Below are 18,013 nucleotides of genomic sequence, written 5' to 3' on the forward strand. Positions count from 1 at the left end.
TCATGGGCGTCTCGGGACGGTGAATATAAAATCGAGTGTATATACGTCTGAAAAGCCAAAGTGCCCGGCTCAGGCAACGGGGCAACCCTCGGATAAGGATCAAAGGGCACATACTGTATCTGAGGCTCAACAGAAACAATCGGCTATGCCGACTCAACAGGTGGCAATGGCAAAGGTGCCGTTGCCAGAGTCAAATCCCAAGGCGGTAACTCAGCGCTGGGAAAAAGAATAAGGGATAGAAACGCAAACGGGTCATGCTCTACCACTGGAGAGTACGCCTCGAAAACCATCGGCTCTGAAACATCAGCCTCAAAAGAAACTGGAATCGGATCAGCTGGGGGTAGAGGGGCAATCGGAAACGGCTCCTCGGGAAGTGGGGGCACAACAACAAGCTTCCTTCCCTGGGCTGGTCCCTCAGACTCTCCATACGGCGGTGAAGGTGGCTCGCCATAAACAAGGTAGCGGTGGCTCAACGTCGCGATGAAACCACGAAAATTGGCGCTCACCAACCGCCCGAACTCAGTCCTCCTGATATACTGCGGCACCAGCGAAGTCGCCCAGTCTTGCCACTCGAGGGGCAGCTGTGGAATCAGGTGAGTGATGGCCTCAGCCTCGTCAATTCCGTAGATACTAGTCTCAACATCTCTCCTCGTATTTCACATCAACTGCCTCGTATCAGAATTCATCATCTCAAACAATTTCGTCATTAAAACAATACATGACTCATTAGTGAATCAAACTCAGCTCTCAACAGGAAAGCAACAAGAAACAACATCAACCTCTTACCTCGTTAAGCCGGAGGAGATGGGGTGCTGGGTTTCGTTTCAAACTGACTCTCTCAAATTAGCCTAAGAATTCAAATTAGGCTAGTACTCAATTTTAAAAGAGTAGAAACAATCAAAGGTTCAACTCAGTCAAGCAATAGACTCAGAGCAGACGACCTGCTCTGATACCACCCTGTCGCAGCCCGATTCCCGACACTAGTGATAGTGGGGTACGAGTATCGATACGACTATTTTTAAAAGAATAAAAGATAAGAAGAATAGGTCGAACATCAAGCGGAAGCTCGCATCAAAAGGTGTTAAAGAAATCATTATAAATGAACCCAAGGGTAATTTCGTCAATGTCGTTATAACTTTTTAATTATCAGGAATTTCAAAATCAAAAACAAAACGGGTATCGCTCATTTTTCGTAAGGAATCACAATATGCAGAGTATCGCAGCAAAAGGTGAACCGATTATATGTATGAAGACATATAACCGTGAGTACATTGCTTAAATTCAAAAGAAAATCAAAGTATATCAATCATCAAGACTTTATCGTCAAAATAGAAATACGATAAAGTAAATACATCCTTCAACAATTCCCCACCAGCACCAGACCAATCTCGCTCCTCGCTTAGCCTGCACATTTAGAAATACATGCAGGGCGTGAGTATATAATACTCAGTGGGCAAACGCCGAAAAACAAGAAAGGCGCTCTTAGAGCTATAAGTTTGAAGCTTGCCACATCTCAGCAATACACAGAAATAAGTTAGCATTAAAAGAATCTGTGCATGCAGTTTTCATAATCATGACATCATAAGTAAACGACTGCAGTCAAAGATCTTAACATGTATGTACCACATCTACAACTCATCATTATCAAAGGTACTGAGAAGTAGGCCTCCCTCTCAAGTACCGTGACCGGCCGACCCGAAGACGGCTCGCAGTCACCTCTGTGCACAAAATCCCGCTTGTGGCAGGACCGAATTCGTCTCATCAGTAGAGGGTAACACACAAGCTCAACATCAAAAATTGGCAAGTCAAACAGTTCTCAAATATCATTTAACTCAAATCATTTGATAAGCTCATAACATCATTAAATCATTTTAGAAAGCTCGTACGATAAACGTATACTCAAAATATTGCCCACCTGAAGACCTTACTCAAAAACTCCCGTCAAAGCGGAGTTACTTACTTCCCTGCTCTGCTCGTGTCTTCAGGGATCATCATCATCATCGTAGGTTCATGTCATAAAATGAATCTCGATTAGAACTCAACGACAAAAACTCATGCCTTAACTCATGCTCTATCTTATATTCTATCTCTTAATCGACTCTACATAACTTCTTCACTCATTTCAAATCCTTAAGTCCAAGGATAGGTTTCAAGAAAAGCATGGTTCTAAGTCTCGATTTATCTTTCATATAAGACTCGTCAAATTTTCACTCAAGCACATAGGTAACACAAACACATAAGGCACATAAGAAAATACAATCAAACATCAACAAATCACGTCCTGTTTTTCCCACTGACTCAACTTCAAAATTTAACACGTTCTGACTCCGACATCTCCTGGACTCCAGACTCATACCAAAAGAAAGGTATTTGAGTCTAGTTTCATTTAAAAAAAAGTAGAGTCAGAAACTCCAAGTGGTTTGGGAGATATGGCGTTTTTACCACGGTCTACCATATTCGGCAGTTTTGAGCAATCGGAAACATTGATTTTTGAAAAATAGTAAACGTTGTCAAACTGAGCTCAAATTTGGTGGATATCTAGCCCATACAGTAAGGTTGATAACATAAAAAGTTGGAAAGCTAGATCATACAGGAAGCTACTGAAATGAATGACTTTGTCCCCTGTTCTCTGAAATTCCCGGTAGAAATGTGCAGATTTGGTTTTGCATTTTATAAAAATAGTAAATCAAGTCCAAATGACTTGAAATTTTACCGGTATGCTCAACACTCATGTAGGGACATTCTGTAAAACTTTCAAAGCCATTCGACATCGACAACCCGTCGATCACAGTAGGTCAGTAGCCTACGAAAAATCACCAAAAACTCATCTCAAACTCTTAAATGCTCAATTCAACATTCCTTCAAAGAAAACCAATCAAAGCTCATTTTAAACACATATAACACTCAAAAACATTCAAAAACATTTAAAATACTCATCATACTCAAATTAACTCTCCTCTTTTACATCTTAACTCAAATCTCAAGGAAAACGTTTCTACAACGTATCAAGTAAATCCTCTTCTCAATTTCATGCTTAAAAACACTCAATCATTCAAAATGACCTCATACTTCATATAACTCATTTTATACACATCAAACCCCTATAATCATACCAACCAAACTTTAATAAAAACTCATATATTCACATAAACTCTCAACAAAAACATGACAACTTCACAAAATGATCATAAATCAATTTGACCTCATTTTATCATTCGTTAACCCCACATCATATGAGAACTCAAAAACTCCTTCAAACTAAACTAAGTCCAAATTTTACTTAGCTTACATTAGACTTAATCAAACATATTAAAATACTAATATCATGCTCAAGAACATATATCTTAAGCTAAATCACTTAATAGACACATAGACAAGAAAGTCCTAATTTTTACCAAACTAAACTCTTTGAAATTTTATAAACTCACATGGATCTTTAATCTCATCATATATCTATCAATTTTAGTCATTTAAACTCACATATACTCCATCCATTTACAAATTAGAGCATAGATACACATAGCCCTAATTTTAGTAAACTAACTCATATCAAAATCATCATTTGACATCATATACTCAATTTACTCCATCAATCATCATCATATACATCTCATGAACTCCTCTTCATCATCAATTCATCACTTTAATCATCAACTCAAAAATTCCCAATTTTGGGTAAACTAAACTATATCAAAGTTTGAATCTCAAAGCATAGCTTTTCAAAACACACATCAATCATCACCAAACATCACATAGATCATTTTTCTCACCTCAAATCAAGGAAAGAAAAAGAAAAAATTTTGAAGTGTAGAACACCTATTTTTCGAAAATTTGAGGAAAAGAAAGGGGGTGATTTTCTTGCTTCAATCTTTCAAGAATACTCATATACAAACTCACACAAATTATATCTATGAATATAGAGATCACTTACCCAAGTTTACACCAAATATCAAATTTTCTCTCTCTAGTCTTGAAGCCAATCTTCAAGGATTCTCTTGAATTCAAGTTGATAAGAGGTGTTTAGGTGGGATTTTGTTGGTGATTTATGTGTTTGGCATATTTTGGTAAAGCTTCGGAGGTCTCATCTATGGTTGGCAATGGAGGAAATATGAGAGAGAAGGGAGAGAGAGAGAGCTCGAAAATGGGTGGAGGGAGAGAGAGAATTATCTTGCAAGATTTGTGAGGATTTTACCAATCTTGTAAAGATTTGTGAATCTTTAAAGGAGATTTGATATCTTAGGGAATATTTGGCAAATAAATGCATGATCTCTCTCACTCTAATCTCTACACTCTCTCTAATCTCTACTCTCTAAATCTCTACTCTCTCAATCTCTACACTTAGCAATTTGAGGCATTTAATCATATGGTAGAGAAATTAAAATAAAGTGTGAGAAGGGTGATCAATTAATAATCACAATAACTATGGAAATATTACTCATTAATAAAGTACCATAGTATAATTATTCATGTGACCAAAATAAAATAATTATAGCACTAATATTAGTGCACTCACTCAATTATAATATTCCTCATCATAGGAAAAATAATTTAAAAAAATTATGCTTGGAAAAATTTCCATAAACCGGCATCGTTCGATTTCTCGGTAAAAATAAACCGCACTTTCTTTGGAAACTTAATAAAAATTCCCAAGTGCTAAGGTTTCAAATAAAAATCATAATAATATGGTCATATTGACACACGTCACAAAATCACATAATCATTCAGTCACGTAAATTCACATAACATCACATCAAAACAGTCGGCAGACTCAAATAAGCTAGACGTCTCTCTGACCGACTCTATTTATCAAGGTTTCTCACTCTTTCTTCCTCGACTCTATTTCCAACTCATTATTCCTATTTTTCTTAATAGGACAGTCAATCTCTAATAATTCAGTATCCGGTAACTCTATTCCCGGTAGTTGGAAATAAAATAAAATCTCAGCTCAATTCAATCAGCATCTCTATCTCAACTCATTTCTCAAATCTCATCACTCTAATTCCATCATCGGTTTATTCACTCGTATCTCTATTTAAAAGACAATCTGTCTTATCTGCTCATAAAAAAAAAAGTAGTCTCGTATTTCGACATCTCAGTACTCTCAATAGTGTTAAGACACTATCTTACAACATGAGGAAAAGTACGGGGTGTTACATTGTAATAATCTGTCTTATCCATACTCAAACTCAATGTAATTCGAGATGTACGAAGCTTCCTCATGTTGAGCAAGTCCTAGATAGAAGGACCAAAAGCTAGATTTGACTAAGACCAGCAGTTGACCCGGTTTCTATGAACTCATCTGATCCAATGTCATATCCAGTTGACCGGGTCGAACTATCAGCAGTGGAGAAGGCAACAAGAGCACCAGGCGGAGATATCACCAGCGGCAGAGGTAGCAACATCTAAGCCAGTATCTGGGCCAGTTGGCTTCGTCGACTCAGCAATTGAAGTGGTTGATCTTGAACCAATTTGTTCATCAGTTGCCCCATTACCCGGTAAACTCTCCTGGATCAATAGCATTGGATCGGGAATGTGGCCATTTTACAAACACTCTTTATTTACAAAAAAATACCACCCCAAATTCAATCTCAACCACACATATCATAAAGTGATGAGACTCTTTCTCAACTACATCAAAATCATCACTAATTTTATTAAATCTCGTGTCCAACCAATGTGTTCCACTTTGGCGGACGGAGGGAGTAATAACTATTACCAATAACATATTTCAGAGATTAAAAATAACTAATGCAATAAATTATAGAGCTATGATTATGTTATAATTAATTTTTCAAGATTATAATTGATGCACAATCATAATGTTTGATTAATCTTAAATTTCAAATGTTTTACATATGTTGATTAAATATTCAAGAAATAATAAATAAATATCTTAAAGTATAGTTTTAATCATAAATATTATTAATATAAATATTTTAATAATATTATAATTATTTATTGAACAGTTTGTTTACATTTTATTCGTAAATATAAAATATTTAAAAGATAAAAAATTAAATAATACTTTAATGAAAAATTATAATAATTTAAGATTAAACAAAAAAAAGTTTATTTCCAAAAATAATACTTCCTCCATCCACGAAATGAGTACTCATATTTCCTTTTTCGTCCGTCCACGAAATGAGTACCCATTTCCCTTTTTGGCAAGTGTACCCCACACATCTTTTTAATTAATACACTCAAAAAGTGGGACCCTTAAACTATTCACACTACATTCCATACATTTTTTAAAATCCGTGTCGTCCACAAATGGATACTCATTTTGTGGACGGAGGGAGTAAAGTGATTTTGACGAGAAAATATAATTTACTATTTATATAAGTGGTTGACCTTATATATATATGTGTATATATATATATATATATATATATATATATATATATATATATATATATATATATGGTGTGGTTCTAGATAGAACTACATTATTTGTGAGAATGTGAGAATCATCAAATCTAATACCAATTGTAAAAAATAAAAATAAAAAACACTCTCTTCAGGATTCTAACTCAGGTTTTGCATTCATCTAATAAGATGAAGCATTCACCGTAGATCTTGGAATGACTGAAAATGGTTCTCCATTCTTCTTTTATTTAGTGGTTTTTTCTTTAACCTCTGTGTAAATGTATACTTTAGGATGGATCTATTCCAACCTTAACCGCGTTAAGTAATCAAGAATTTTCAAATACTAATTACAAGTGTAACACTCTTAAAAGTAAAATGTACTCCCTCCGTCCCACTTAAGACGCAACATTGCTTTTGGGCACAAGATTTAAGGAGTTATATATTAAGGAGTGATAAAGTAGGAGAGAAGAAGTAATAAAGTGATAAAGTAGGAGAGAGAATGTAATAAGAAAATATTTAATTAGTGATAAAGTAAGAAAGAGAAAATAAAAAAGTGATAAAATAGGAGAGAGAATGTAATAAAAAAATATTTAATTAGTGTTAGTTTTTGCCAAATAAAGAATGTAGCATCTTGATTGGGACGGCCCAAAAAGGAAAATGTTGCATCTTGGGTGGGACGGATGAAGTATATTTTTGAAGCAAAATACTTTTCAAGAAACACGTAATATTTCGAGAGAGTCAGGATCCCTTTCATACAATTTGATGGAACCTCTTTTAAATGTGTTAATAGGCATATATATATGTATGCATCTATGAACTTTAGCCTACAATTGCGGCGATAATTACCTGCACTCATTATATTATTATAAAATATTTGTGGCAAATAATTTATACACATATGTTTCTTTAAAGACATCTCATTTATCAACAAACCAAACTCATTAAATTGAGCTTAGTTAAGGTAACTTATGTTCGTTTTCATTTATTAAAACCAAATTCAAAGTTTAGATTAATGTAGTCAGATCCATTTGTTACTATATTTTAGCTAGGAACAGTAGTACTTTTTAACTAATAAACCGGATCAACTCCAAAATAAATAAAAAATAAAATAAAAGAACCAAAAAAATCGGATCTTAACTTTGATTTAGAGCGTCGACATAAAATTCCAAAATGATAACTTAGTTTTCAATAAAACGAATATCATTCATTTTTTATTTTATTTTATTGTGAGATTAGTTAACTTAGATTTGTCAAGAACTCCAGTGAAAGGGAAGCTCAAATCAGTGGACTTCTGAGCTCGCTGCTTCTCTCTCTCTTGAACAGTCATTTTCTCTCTCTTACTTTCTCTGCAATCAAAAGGAATGGCGTCTGCAGACAATGAGATAAAGAACTACTGGTGAAAACGATTGGAGAAAGCGGAGCTCTGTTTACTATTGACTACTTCATCATTGCACTTGAATCAAGGTAAATCACTTTAATTTGTCTCGATTTTTGCTTTTCGTCGATGAAATGGTCCGGTGTTGGTTTCGACCTGCTTTTTACGCTTCGTGATGTGTGAATTCTGCTTTATGTAATGTGTGGATGTGTGCTAATACTCCGCTTATTTGTGATTGCTAGATTGAAAGAATTTGTTCACTTACATTAATGCGTGATCAATAATTTGAAGCTAGATTGCATTTTTTCTGCAAAATATTGTTTACCTCTGTTTGTAGTGGTGTACTTGTTGATGGAATTTATCAAATTTTGATTCAGTTGTTGGGGTTTTACTTGATCAAGGGGCAGTTTATCACCATCTCCTTATAGTTCTCTCAAGCTATGGTTCTCGGGCTTAGGTCGAAGCACCGGAGAGGGGCTTCGGTTAAGGTAGAGTACATTGTCCATGTACAGGAGATAAGGCCTTGGCCTCCATCAGAAACCCTAAGATCTGTCCAGAAAGTGTTGCTTCAATGGGAAAATGGTAGTCAGTATTCGGGGTCGTTTCTTGCTGCTGCTCAAAATTCCAAAATCGTGTTCAACGAGTCTTTCAAACTCCCGTTGATTCTTTACCTTGACAAGAAGGCTCATGACAAGTTTCAGAAGAACAATTTGGAGTTTAGCTTGTTTGTGCCGCGTAAGGATAGGGCCAAAGGGCAGCTTCTTGGGACGGCTGTGTTGAACCTTGCAGATCATGGAGTGATAGATAGTTTGTTAAGCATTAATGTTCCGTTGAGCTTAAAGAGGAGCTCCAATAGCTCGGTGCAACCGTCTCTGGTGATTGGTCTGGAGCCAGTTGAGAAGGGTAGCTCTAACTCATCACCTAGTGTTGGCCTATCGAAGCAAACGTCTTTGGACAATGATAATGATGATCTGGAAATTGCTTCGATTACGGATGATGATGCTTCTTCCCAATCATCAAGGACTGCAGGGTCATCAACCTTTGAGGTTGGAACATCTTCACCATCTCAAAGTGAGAAGGTAAGCAACATACTCATTGATGGCTATTTCACTTTGGCTTTCTATTTTGCCATTCTTCCTTTGGTTATCTTGCTTATCTTACTCTGTTTAGAAGTCGTATTATGGATGTAAAGAAAGAAAAATAGAGAGATGAATGTCCTAATATCCAAAGTTTATTGAATGTACCATCTGTTAGATTCCATAGCATGAAAACATGATAAAAGTAAGCTTTCCCTTTCTCTGGCATGTTTTGCATTTACTTTGTGATAATTTGTAGCTAAATGCAGAATGGATATGGACATGCTGGATATGACTCGGAGAAAAAGAGGAATGGGAGAATACCATCCACTGATACGCCATCAGAGACTTGGAAACAAGAAAATGATAGTGATTCTCTATATAAGATCCGTGAGCGAAGCATGACATCTATCAAGAAGAACTCTGAGACCACTCTCCTTAGAACTTTCCCCTCATCCATAAGTCATCGAGATGTAAATGCGAAAGCCAACACTGCAGTTGCCACTTTTTTACAGGAAAGTGCTTCCCCTAGTTCTGATGAAGTGATTGCTAACAGTAAGCATAAAAGTCTTGAAAACACGGAACAATCTGTGGAAGGAAAATCCCGTGAAGCTAGAGCTGCACTAGCTGATAATCATGGAAAAAATGCTGCAAAGTTCTCGGCTAACTCTCTGCACGACCATGCTACTCAAGAAAATGAGTTAGGAGAAGATAATGAGCAAATGTATGATCCACTGACTCATATGGTGAATGTTGAGGAGAAAAAGGAGGAGATGGCACATTTTCCGGATAATAGATTAATTGGGAATGTATCAGAAGATGCCGTCAGCGGGCAGGCAACAGTGATGAGTGAGGAAGCACCAGTAGTTCCATTACCAAGCAGCAAGAAAGCTGAAAGTGTGAAATCCGTCCGTAAACATGGTTCAGTTGAAGGAACGGAAGACATTCATGCCTCTCCAAAGAAAGGTGAACTTGGTTCAGTAATTGAGCCAAAGACGGAACTCCCAGATATTACAGATGAATGGAAAACGAGAATTGAGTTACCCTATGCCTCTAAACAGAAAGGTGAACTTGGTGCAGTAATAGAGCCAAAGACTGAACTCCCAGACTGTAGAGATGAATGGAAAACGACAATTGAGATGCTTCGGGAAGAATTAAGGGAAGCAGCAGCTACCGAGGTTGGATTGTATTCCATCGTTGCTGAACATGCAAGTTCAGTCAACAAGGTTCACACCCCAGCTCGACGCCTGTCCAGATTTTATATTGATGCTTGCAAAGCAGGGTCTCAAGCTAAAAGGGCAAGCGCAGCAAGAGCTGCGGTATCTGGATTAGTTTTGGTTTCTAAATCATGTGGACATGATGTTCCAAGGTAAGTCATGCTTGTGTATGATATATGAAAATTGTTTGAATACAACTTCATTAGTTTGCTTCTTAGTCATGCAAACCATCTCACCTAGTGACAAGATATTCTTTACAGGTTGACGTTCTGGTTATCAAACTCAATAATGTTGAGGGCCATTGTCAGCAAAACTGCTGCAGAGTTATCGAACTGTAATATATCAGGAAGCAAAACTAGTGGATCTTGGTCTGAATTAACATCAAAGGATTCTTCTCATTTGGAGGGCGACCAATCTACTTCAATCAATGAGTCTGATGACAAGGAAGATGTCTCAACATTCATAATTGCACTAGAAAAAGTTGAATCTTGGCTTTTTTCTCGAATAGTCGAATCCTTATGGTGGCAGGTTGATTTTTGAACTCTCTCTTCTCTTCTCCTTGCTTTCATTCTTTCTTTCTTTTTTTCTTGAGATGCACAATTCTGAGATAAGTTGTGGTCATTTCTGAACTGCAGACATTTACGCCGCATATGCAGCCCACAGTTGCAAAAGTCAGTGAGATAAGCCCACGTTCAGGGACAAAGAAGACATGTGGAAGAAGAAACAGTTTGGGTAACTATGAACAGGGGACTTTCTCTATCGAATTATGGAAGAAAGCATTCAAAGATGCCCGTGAAAGGCTTTGTCCGTTACGAGCAGGAGGACATGAATGTGGCTGCTTGTCTGTGCTGGTTAGACTGGTATGGCATAAGTTAAGCTGAGCATCATTTAGTGAATATGCAAGATTTCTGCCTAAGATATTAACATACATTCACTTTGTGAGATTTAACAAGCCAATACGCGTAATCTTATGACTACACACACGATTTCAACCTCTTCTAGGACCCCACTTAGATAATCTAGTTGTAAGGTAAAATAGGGAGATTGTTAAGAACTGATAGTTGACCTGCATGGATTATTCACCCATGAACCGAATGTGATGTGCAAATGATTTAGTTACAGCTTTAATATCTTACTACTAGATCATGGTTCTGAGAGGCTGGAATCTCTTTAGGTAATGGAGCAGTTGATTGATAGGCTGGATATGGCAATGTTCAATGCTGTTCTACGCGAATCTGCCGAAGAAATGCCTACTGATCCTGTCTCAGATCCCATTAGTGAATCTAGAGTGCTGCCAATACCACATGGGCAATCAAGCTTTGGTGCTGGTGTGGAATTGAAAAACTCTGTAAGTAAAGAAGAACATGCACCTATTCTGCTCAACTCTGTTTTTCTTTAACACCGTATTTGGACGATGGAATCAAGAACTAATGTAGTGGAAATGCTTTCTAACTCTTGCAGATTGGGAACTGGTCAAGATGGCTTACCGATCTCTTTGGCCTAGAAGATGAGTCGACTGAGCATGGAAGTATCCGTGGCGATGGAAAATCTTTCAAGGCTTTTCGTCTCCTCCATTCTTTGAGTGATCTCATGATGCTACCATTTGGGATGCTTGCTGATCCTACTACCAGAAAAGAAGTAAGCCAACATCGACTCAGAGTCGTTCTACTCATAACAACGATCTTTCTACATAGCACGAAGTATTTCTTTTCATACTCATCCATTTTTGTCTGAAGGTCTGCCCAATGTTTGGTCCTACAATAATCAAACGGGTGCTAAACAGTTTCGTCCCAGACGAATTCTGTCCAGATCCCATTCCACAGAGCATCATCGATGCCCTCGACACTGAGGTTGGTGATCCATCGTTTCATCAGATAGTCGATATAAGTATAACAACAACTGTTTGCGTAATCTCGCTTCTTTATCATGATTTTAGGAGGTCTCGGATGCTTCGGAAGACATACTCACAAGCTTTCCCTGCACTGCAAATCCTACAAAATACACACCTCCTTCTGCAGCTTTACTAACTTGTGTGGGAGAAGTTGGTAGCCAAGTGATCCAGAGCAGCAGGTTATCATCACTCAAGAAATCCTACAACAGTGATGACGAGCTAGACGAGCTCGACTCGTCTTTCACGTCTATCGTCCCCGATAGCTTCCAGAGCTCCGCTCTTGCAAGACTCGGGTCGATGGCAACGGAGAAGGGAGGTCGAAGTGTTGTCAGGTATCAGCTGCTGCGGGAGATATGGAAGGATGAATAGAGTCTTCATAACTCTCTACTATGTATATGTTTGTACACCGAGCTGTATATCCCTCGAAAATTTTGAGGACTCAAAACAATTTTTAAATTGTATAAATTGATCTCCCACACTGTTATCTTATGTATGATTAAATGTCAAATTATGTTACCTTCATTTATCTGAGAAATTGAGTGTGTGTGCCAAGAAGTAGCTATGGAATACAGTTAAAAGTGTAGCAACTTTTCCTAAACAATGAGGCAGATAATTTCATTAGAGTAACAAGGTGATTAATATCTTCCCTTTTTCCTATACTTGTTATTCCCCCTCTTGCATGTTCTCCATCAATGGTAACATCACCATCTCTTGCTCCTGCAAAGTCGAAAAGACGAACCATTTTCGTCTCTTAAGATCATGGCAATGTGTTGGCACGGTGAAGTTTGAGACGAGAGAGAACAGGGAGAGCAACGGGACTTACAGCTTCGTCTGCAGACCATCGGAAGGGCTCTGCAGCGCATCATAGTGCCCGTAGCCATGGTACAAGACGCGAATCGGGTTCTCCTTTCCGTATTCTTGACCGTATTCAGCTATCACCTTGAGGCAATTCTTCTTCTTATCCCACATGTGAACGGTTATCGGCAACCTGAAAATATATTCCTCGACATATTTTTCTTCGAAAACTTTTCATCAAGATAACTCAAAAGGCGAAGAAACAACACTGTGATGACAATTGACAAGCATTTCTCCAAGGATAAAGAAGAAACAAAACAGTGGATTGCAGAAGAACACCTACTGTAGCACATACGACGACATTAGTAGCTCCGGTTCCCCTCCCCACACGTGCGGCTGTCGCATCTTCGCAACATAAGTGTCGAAATCACCTTCAACGAACCTGAAAGAGACGCGAAAGATCCATTTACTCATTGATGAATCCAAACTTATTCTTATGAACATAATAACTAGCATACAAATCTTAGGAAACTCCAAAATCAAGGGGATAGACGACCAACCATACCATTCAGAATCAGCTCGTCTCTTGATAAATTCATCGGCAACCTGTAGAAACCAAATGGGATGCCATCTTTTTAAGCAAAATGCAACAAAAGGCTCATGAATTCCCTCAGTGACAGACAAAACATAAAAAAGAAGAGATTTTTTTACAGCTGCTCGAAGCTCGTCAGCAAGTTCCTTCTCATGACTTTCATTCGGAGAGGGCTTTCCGGCTCTTAGACAAGCACCGTGAACCACAGACCGGAAAAGACACCTGCCATCACCCGGTATCCCTGCATCATAATTTATCATTTGTGTCACCTAACCTAACTATGCAAGGAACTAATCAAACTGGGGCCAAAACATAATATGGAAACAACACCATTACCTCACAAAAATCCACAAAATGAAGCATCAAATTTCATTGATTGTCACCTAACTATACAAGAAACCAATACAGCAGCAGCCAGAAAATTGTGGAATAACACCATTTTCATAGTCACAAAAATCCACAAAATGAAGCGAATGAACCTCAAATTTTATTACTTCTCACCTAATTATACAAGAAACTATTTGTGGAACAACACCAATAACATAGACAAAGTCATAAAAATCCAAAAACTAGTTCTGATTTAAGAGACAATGCTCAATTCTCGTTTCTCTTGTGATATCCCATACTAGTAGCTCAAAAAACATCGACAACGACAAACAAGATTGCATTTTTCGATCATGAAACAGCATTTTTTTAACACAGATTCTGAGCAACTATGTCTGCATACCTGAACCCAATTCCATATTCAAACCAATGAAATTCCCAAAAAGTTGGAAAAAGAAGAAGTTCAGAACCTGACTTCCAAACAAGAGCTGGTAATAATCAAATACACGCCATAGATAGTGTGAATCCGACGAAAAGAATAAGCTAAAACGTGGCTGAAATGATCTTCGGCTTCAAACAAGCAACCGAATATTACGCTTTGGGATAAATCAATTCTCATGAACCAAAGCAAAATAAACATTTTTTGTTTTTTCAAAAGAAAAAAAGAAAAAACGATAACATACGGATAGTCCGAAGATCGTTACCGAGCGAAATGTCAGATCTACGCATGGAAAATTGAGATTTCAAGCAGCGAAATGGCATAACAAGTAAAATAGAATTCGTCGAACTTTTTTGGGTATTTCCCAGAATCAAAACCACACGGCATTTTTGCAAATTCTTACCCGATATTTGATGTTGATGATTCGGTCTGCAAAGGAGTGGCTTAGATCAGCTACACGACGTCGTCGAAAGTGAGCATAATGTCTGCTGTAAAGTGGATGATTCAACAACCATTAATCCCATTATCATCATCACAGTCGGAATCGAATTCGATTCAGGCGTGTTGCGGCGTCCCGAGTTGACTCACCGGGTTCCCGACAAGATGATTCACTTTATCCAAATTTAGTTTTTATCCCCTCAAAATAGAGTTTTAGTTATCATTTTTTAAATAGAGTTGTTTTTATAGAGTGTACTAATGAAATCATTTTAACATAATAGTAAAAGTTACAGCATTAGTTTTTTTTTTTTTATCCCATAATTCACAATCAAGGTTTAATTATGAATATATTTGGCTATTTTTTACACTATATTTTTCCTTTTCATGACTAGTATTTTTTACTTTTACAAAATAAAAATAGCTATTTTCATATATATCACTTTATTTTTATATGTCATTGCCTCTTCAAATTTAGTGAGCTAACATAATAGCCAGAACTCAAAAGATGGAGTATATTAGAATGTTTATCACAAAAACATTTACTAAAAGGTAAACAACACTTTAATAAATGGAGTATAAAACACTTCTTACTCCAAATTCTACTACAAAGTAGAAATAATGTAAAATACGAATCTACCTATATAAAGTAGTAACAAAAAATAGAGAAGAAGAACATAGCAGCATTGCTCAATCAAACTCGGAGTCAGAAATAACTTCGCTCTCATCAAAATCATCATAGTCATTTTCTTGGTCTCGACGCTCAGCCTTAGTCCAATCCCCCAACAGCAATTGCTTCTCCAAAACTTGCAACCCCACCTGATCTTGCATGCTTAGATGGGACTGCCGCGCGTTCAACGTGTACCCTTCCGTGCCAAAAGCTTGTTCCACAGAGACGGTGGAGGCCGGAACGGCCAACACGTCCTTTGCAATCGAGGACAGTATAGGGAACTGCATAGTCATCCTCGACCACCACTTCAAGATATCAAACTCTGACTCCACTATATACTCAAAGTTAGCTGTTAGGTAAGTTTCAAGCTCCCCAAATGGATTGGAGCCGTAGCTCCTCGGCCGTTTCTCCGATACCTCATTGTACAAGTTTTGCAGCCGGATTGATAGAGGTATGTCATTGCCATCGCTAGAGGAAGAAACACTCATACCCAAACTAGCACCATGTTTCACACTATATTCTTGAAATATATCATATAAACATTTCTTCACATTAGCAACTACCACGCTAGGGATGGGGGTTTTCTCATCTTTGATGGGAAATAAAGCATCATAGTAAATTCCCAACATTTTCTCCAAACCATGTAGTCTTATTCTAGGATCGAATACCTTAGCAAGTAAAAACACAGTAGGAATTTCACCAAAATATTTCAGCCATTTTGCCATCATTTTAGCAACACATTCTGCTAAACCATCACGCCCCATCAAAGAGTTGAACAAAACTGCAACTTTAGCACAATTATCTAAGACTAACACTGAAGTAGGAGAATAAACATGGGATAATTCTTGGATAACGTGATAGAAAACTCCCAAAATTTGACATAAAGTAGAGCATGCTTCCCATTGACTCGAAGATACTTGAACATCATCAAATTGCTGCTCAGAGAAGAAAGAACATAATGCATCTCTATATTGACAGCAACCATTTAGCATTCTATAAGTTATATCCCAACGAGCTGAATAACCTAGTATAAATCTTCTTGGAATCAACCCCCTTTTTTTGCAAAATCTTGACCACTTTTTCAGTAAAGAAGTATCAGCACTAAATATATGCATTGCTAATTCCCTAATAGGGGCAGTTTCCTCTTCCAAAACATTCAATGCATCTTGTGCACACATAGTTAAAATGTAACTCACACATCTATCATGAAAAAATTTAGCACTGATAGATGGTTGGCAAGCATTACTAAGTGCTTCTAAACTATATGTACTAGCAGTATTATTATCAAAAGAAATTGAGAAAACTTTGGGACCTAAACCATAGATTTGTAAACTCTTATGCATTTCATGAGAGATCTCGGCGGCGCTATGATATTCTTCACTTAAACTTTTAAATGCAATCAATCTCTTTTGAATAGTCCACGACTCGTCTACCCAATGACATGAAATTCTTACAAATTGCCATGTGCAATCGTTAGTCCAAACATCGGAACATATTGAAACCCTATTCGACATTTTAACAAAATCCTTAATCAATACCAGTAAGGATTCTCTAACGATAGTTATGATTTCATGAATAAGTTCAGCTTGTGGAACTTTTTTGGCTAAGGGATTGCAGCATTTCATAAGATTTTCAAACGAATCGCTCTCGGCGAATTTGAAAGGGAGCGACCCTTCGCAAACTAATTTCGCAATCATATTTCTAGCTCTTTTATAAGTGTAAGCAAATACATCAGCATCCGTACCTGTGCTTCCTTCTGAAGATTGTTCTGATTCTGTTTCAGATTCATTGCCAATTTTGCTTCTATGTTTTTTGTTTAAATGATCTCTGAGCGTACCGAATTCCTTCTCGTCTGCGCTAAATCTGAAGAGGCGCGCGCAGTAACTGCAGATCACTTTGAGATCTCCGACGACCGGATCTAATACCTTTTCGAAGTGCGCCGCGAATAGGTCATCGTTGGGGCATGGCGGCGGCGGTGGCGGCACCTCCACCAGCATCCTCTTGCCTCTCTTGTCGGAGGATACAGATCGGCGAGACGAACTTTCTTGACTCGCCATTGTTTGTAGCAAAATTGGAAGAAAAACTGAAGAAGTAGTAATTCAATCCAGAAGAGAAAAATATATAACAGATGGGAGAAGAGAAATGAAAATTTTGAAATTGTAGTATTGAATGAAACGAAATGACTGGTATTTATAGTGTGGGAGGTGGTAGTGCCCAACGGTAAAATTTAGCTGAAACCTTCTCAATTTGACCGTTGAGTAGAAATGCAAAAATCTGGATTAACCTTCGGTTAAAACCGGAACCGATCCGAACCGTCGGTTTTCAACGGATCAGATCTGATTTACGCTGAACTGTGCCACACTACACTACACTAGGCCCGAACGATTTTGGGCCTGATTGGGCCCAAAGATTATACCATGAAAAGCCCATATTCTTGGCCCAAAAAATTAACATCACGACTATTTCCAAGCTCGGCCCATATTTCACTCTCTGCCCGATCGGCCCAATCAACTCTCTCTCTCTCTACATGATGGAATTGGATAGCCCTATTAATAATGGGAGTAGAATAATGCAAAATGGAGGGCTTTGCTTGGTAGCTAATTCAAGGGAATGAATACCACTATATGAGGGAATGGGCCCCACATTATATTCATATATCTCAAGTTCAAGTGAAATGAGGATTATCTTTGCCATCAAGCTAAAGATTGTTTGTTGCTTCTACATTTTCTAATTGATTTTGTAGAATAGGTTATCATTATCAATTAATGACATAGCCTATAGGTATATTTGCTCACCACGGAGTGTTTGAACTTTAGAAAAACTTAGTGATAAT

The 18,013-nt window shown here is 37.6% G+C and overlaps 3 protein-coding genes and 1 long non-coding RNA gene across 11 annotated transcripts; 1 reads left to right on the forward strand and 3 right to left on the reverse strand.

Annotated features, from left to right (window-relative positions):
- Positions 1-1,124: 1,124 nt before the first annotated feature.
- LOC131025403 (uncharacterized) lies at positions 1,125-4,174 on the reverse strand. The gene is made up of 3 exons (XR_009102166.1): positions 3,932-4,174; positions 1,916-1,979; positions 1,125-1,404 (listed from the first exon to the last, which is right to left on the reverse strand). It is a non-coding gene; the product is annotated as an uncharacterized LOC131025403 (long non-coding RNA).
- A 3,151-nt stretch (positions 4,175-7,325) lies between these two features.
- Positions 7,326-12,447, forward strand: LOC131025404 (uncharacterized). Of its 3 annotated transcripts, none has more exons than XM_057955144.1 (9): positions 7,326-7,830; positions 8,119-8,820; positions 9,087-10,186; positions 10,295-10,562; positions 10,670-10,894; positions 11,209-11,382; positions 11,496-11,672; positions 11,771-11,884; positions 11,971-12,447. In XM_057955144.1, the coding sequence occupies exons 2-9, from the start codon at positions 8,182-8,184 to the stop codon at positions 12,292-12,294; spliced, it is 3,021 nt and encodes a 1,006-aa protein (XP_057811127.1). In that variant the 5' UTR covers positions 7,326-7,830; positions 8,119-8,181; the 3' UTR covers positions 12,295-12,447. The 3 variants fall into 3 exon arrangements, with proteins under 3 accessions (XP_057811127.1, XP_057811128.1, XP_057811129.1); XM_057955145.1 differs by having other exon boundaries at positions 7,546-7,830; positions 8,143-8,820; XM_057955146.1 differs by having other exon boundaries at positions 7,590-7,830; positions 8,149-8,820.
- LOC131025405 (OVARIAN TUMOR DOMAIN-containing deubiquitinating enzyme 4-like) lies at positions 12,422-14,477 on the reverse strand. 6 transcript variants are annotated; one of them, XM_057955151.1, is made up of 6 exons: positions 14,341-14,477; positions 13,432-13,553; positions 13,286-13,326; positions 13,064-13,162; positions 12,749-12,913; positions 12,422-12,642 (listed from the first exon to the last, which is right to left on the reverse strand). In XM_057955151.1, exons 1-6 carry the CDS (start codon positions 14,396-14,398, stop codon positions 12,627-12,629), a joined length of 501 nt encoding a protein of 166 aa, XP_057811134.1. In that variant the 5' UTR covers positions 14,399-14,477; the 3' UTR covers positions 12,422-12,626. The 6 variants fall into 6 exon arrangements, with proteins under 6 accessions (XP_057811134.1, XP_057811133.1, XP_057811135.1 ...); XM_057955150.1 differs by having other exon boundaries at positions 14,320-14,454; XM_057955152.1 differs by having other exon boundaries at positions 14,040-14,447.
- Positions 14,478-15,200: 723 nt separating this feature from the next.
- Positions 15,201-17,237, reverse strand: LOC131026178 (zinc finger BED domain-containing protein RICESLEEPER 2-like). Its single transcript, XM_057955949.1, has one exon. It carries the CDS (start codon positions 17,235-17,237, stop codon positions 15,201-15,203), a length of 2,037 nt encoding a protein of 678 aa, XP_057811932.1.
- Positions 17,238-18,013: the final 776 nt, after the last annotated feature.

This window comes from Salvia miltiorrhiza, chromosome 5 (genome assembly GCF_028751815.1).
Source record: "Salvia miltiorrhiza cultivar Shanhuang (shh) chromosome 5, IMPLAD_Smil_shh, whole genome shotgun sequence".
Taxonomy (NCBI): Eukaryota; Viridiplantae; Streptophyta; class Magnoliopsida; order Lamiales; family Lamiaceae; genus Salvia; species Salvia miltiorrhiza.

What these genes read in the sequence shown, in the direction of transcription:
- LOC131026178 (XM_057955949.1), bottom strand. Translation starts at nt 17,237, where the DNA reads ATGGCGAGTCAAGAAAGTTCGTCTCGCCGATCTGTATCCTCCGACAAG.
- LOC131025405 (XM_057955148.1), bottom strand. An exon ending in AGACGAGCTGATTCTGAATG is followed by an intron (nt 13,163 to 13,285) that starts GTATGGTTGGTC and finishes CGTCTCTTTCAG; the next exon opens with GTTCGTTGAAGGTGATTTCG. An exon ending in ATGTCGTCGTATGTGCTACA is followed by an intron (nt 12,914 to 13,063) that starts GTAGGTGTTCTT and finishes ATATATTTTCAG; the next exon opens with GTTGCCGATAACCGTTCACA.
- LOC131025404 (XM_057955144.1), top strand. Translation starts at nt 8,182, where the DNA reads ATGGTTCTCGGGCTTAGGTCGAAGCACCGGAGAGGGGCTTCGGTTAAG. An exon ending in TGTGGACATGATGTTCCAAG is followed by an intron (nt 10,187 to 10,294) that starts GTAAGTCATGCT and finishes TATTCTTTACAG; the next exon opens with GTTGACGTTCTGGTTATCAA. An exon ending in ATCCTACTACCAGAAAAGAA is followed by an intron (nt 11,673 to 11,770) that starts GTAAGCCAACAT and finishes TTTTGTCTGAAG; the next exon opens with GTCTGCCCAATGTTTGGTCC.